Below are 2,472 nucleotides of genomic sequence, written 5' to 3' on the forward strand. Positions count from 1 at the left end.
TTTGCTGGAATCAGAGACGAGCCGCCATTTTACCCACCATAGGTAACATTATCCAATTGTGCAGTCTAAAGATTGGTGACACTTTGAATTTCATAGCAATTGGTTTCTGCGACAAGCACACCTATTTGTGGTACATTTATTTGTGGCAAAGATCTTATTTTCACTTTACCGAGTGCCTAGTAGGTAATGTGCGGATTACCTAGATACTCTGCACATTATCTAGGTAATTTGAGAAATAGAACAATTTTAGCAACTTTAACGGATCACGCTAGTTAATCTGCAGATTAGCTAGGTAATCTGCAGATTAACGAGTTTCGAGCTTTAGCGGTAACATATACAAAAAAAAAAAAAAATCGAGTATTATAAAATACTATATTGAATGTGATGTTAAATAGGAACTTCGTACTTAAGAAATTAGACCAAAAAAAGAACATAAAATTTCCGGAATCCCTACATGAAGAAGTACTTCTTGTTGAGTATGGCTTTAGAAAATCCTATATAAGTTTCATTGAATAATTTATAAATTTTAAAACATTTTTCAAAATTTTTGCACATGGATTTATTAAATATTCGGATAGAGTTACTTTAATGGCTTTATAAGCACTAAAAATTATAGCGAAATCGTGTGTTAACTATAATAAATTTTAGAATAATTTGAAATTATAGAATATTAATTTAATAATTTTTAAAAAATTATTAAATTATGTACATTTTATTAATGACAATTTACTTTAAAATAATAATTTACCTAACCGTTTTAAAATTTTAAATATATAATAGAATAACGGAAGAACTAATTTTGAAAAAGAAGCTGATGTTCCGGAAAGAAAATTGGAATAGTGGCTCTTCTTATTTTTCATATTCAAACAAAATGTTTGATGTGATATTTATAGTAGGTGATGAACCTTACAAAAAGCGTTTTAATGCCCATAAATCGATGTTATCCCGTGCTAGTTATTTTCATCAGATTTGCTGCGAGAAACATGAAAATGAGAATAAAATCGAATTACCAAACGACGAACCTGATGATTTTGAATTAATGCTCAGGTAATCATATTAGTTAATGTAAGTAATACTACACTTTATTAAAATATTAATTATAAATTTTACAATTTTTATAGTTGCATTTATGATAATAAAATAAAAATTACAACCCTACAACATGCATGGAATCTTTTAAATCTTGCTAATAAATATCGTATATTAAAATTGAAATGGCATTGCAAAAAGTTCATTTTGAAATCCATAAATTGCATGAATGTCTGTAATATTTATGAGGAAGCATCATATCTAGAAGAAGAAGATCTTAGATTACAAAGTTTAAAATTCATTATCAATAATACCGAAGAAGTTGTTTCGAAAAATGGATTAAAAGGTGCTCATCCCGATACATTATCAGTTATATTAAAACAGAAATTTTTAAATATCAAATCCGAATTACAACTATTGAAAGCTGTAGTGGAATGGGCAAAGTTGGAAAGTTCTATTAAATGCTATGACACTGCTTCATTTAATTTAAGGAAAATATTAGACCCTTTGCTATACAATATATACTTTCTTCGTTTGAGAGCGGACGAATTTTTAAAACAAACGATTTTATTTGATATTTTTACTAAAAATGAAATAGTTGGTATTCTAACTTGCATAGTCTCAAATGATTTATCTAATCTTCCAAATTGGTGTAACATAAATAAGCGTGCACGCAATCTAAAAGACAACATGGAGAAATCGTGGATGAATTTATGCTTTTGCCAAAATAAAAGCGAGAAGGATTTAAATATGATTCGATGTACTTTTCAAGCAAAAGAAAAAGGATTTTTTCTTACAGGAGTAGGATTTCTACCTTCGAATAAATGCGGCATTTTTATCAAGCAATTAAAAGGATTTCTAACTGTAAATACGGGTGACGAAATTGAAATCTCATCATTTCAAAAGTACGACAGTTTAAATATATCAGAACAAATTGTTAAATTTTTCGAACCAATTCTGATAAAAAAGAAACAAACTTTTGAAATAAGTCTTGCATTGGATGAAGATTCTCCATTAATCCATCGTTGTAATCAGCGCTTTCAATATTTAAATACGGCATTTCCATTTTCAGTCAGTTCATCAGAGATTGAAAATCCTTGTTATTTCAGTTCTATTTATTATTTAGATCTGAATTAATTAAATTAACCTAAATTCAGCAATGTTTAAAAATTAAAAAATGCTTCTTTAAAAATAAATGTTTATATCTAATTATATTTATTCTGATTATTGTATTTTCTAAAACGTTTTACGAATAAAAAATTTTTAAATGTGTGATATTAATACATTTTTGAAGGAATTTTTGGTTTCATAAAATTAAAAACTTATATTTTAGATATAAATATGATAGCACTACTAATAATTATTCGTCATACTACCTTATACAATATTGCAATTTTAATATATAGTTGTATGTATGCTCGGTAATTATCGTTTTACATTACA

The 2,472-nt window shown here is 26.9% G+C and overlaps 1 protein-coding gene across 1 annotated transcript in view; it reads left to right on the forward strand.

Annotated features, from left to right (window-relative positions):
• Positions 1-2,220, forward strand: part of LOC111626843 — a 15,170-nt gene extending 12,950 nt beyond the window's left edge. The window contains exons 3-5 of the mRNA XM_023370365.1: positions 396-476; positions 781-1,047; positions 1,122-2,220. Coding sequence (XP_023226133.1) covers positions 396-476; positions 781-1,047; positions 1,122-2,166 — 1,393 coding nt within the window. The 3' untranslated portion in view covers positions 2,167-2,220. The remainder of the gene's footprint in view (positions 1-395; positions 477-780; positions 1,048-1,121) is intronic.
• The last annotated feature ends 252 nt before the right edge of the window (positions 2,221-2,472 follow it).

This window comes from Centruroides sculpturatus, unplaced genomic scaffold (assembly GCF_000671375.1).
Source record: "Centruroides sculpturatus isolate CEXI.00-Female unplaced genomic scaffold, Cexi_2.0 scaffold33, whole genome shotgun sequence".
NCBI classification, from domain to species: domain Eukaryota; kingdom Metazoa; phylum Arthropoda; class Arachnida; order Scorpiones; family Buthidae; genus Centruroides; species Centruroides sculpturatus.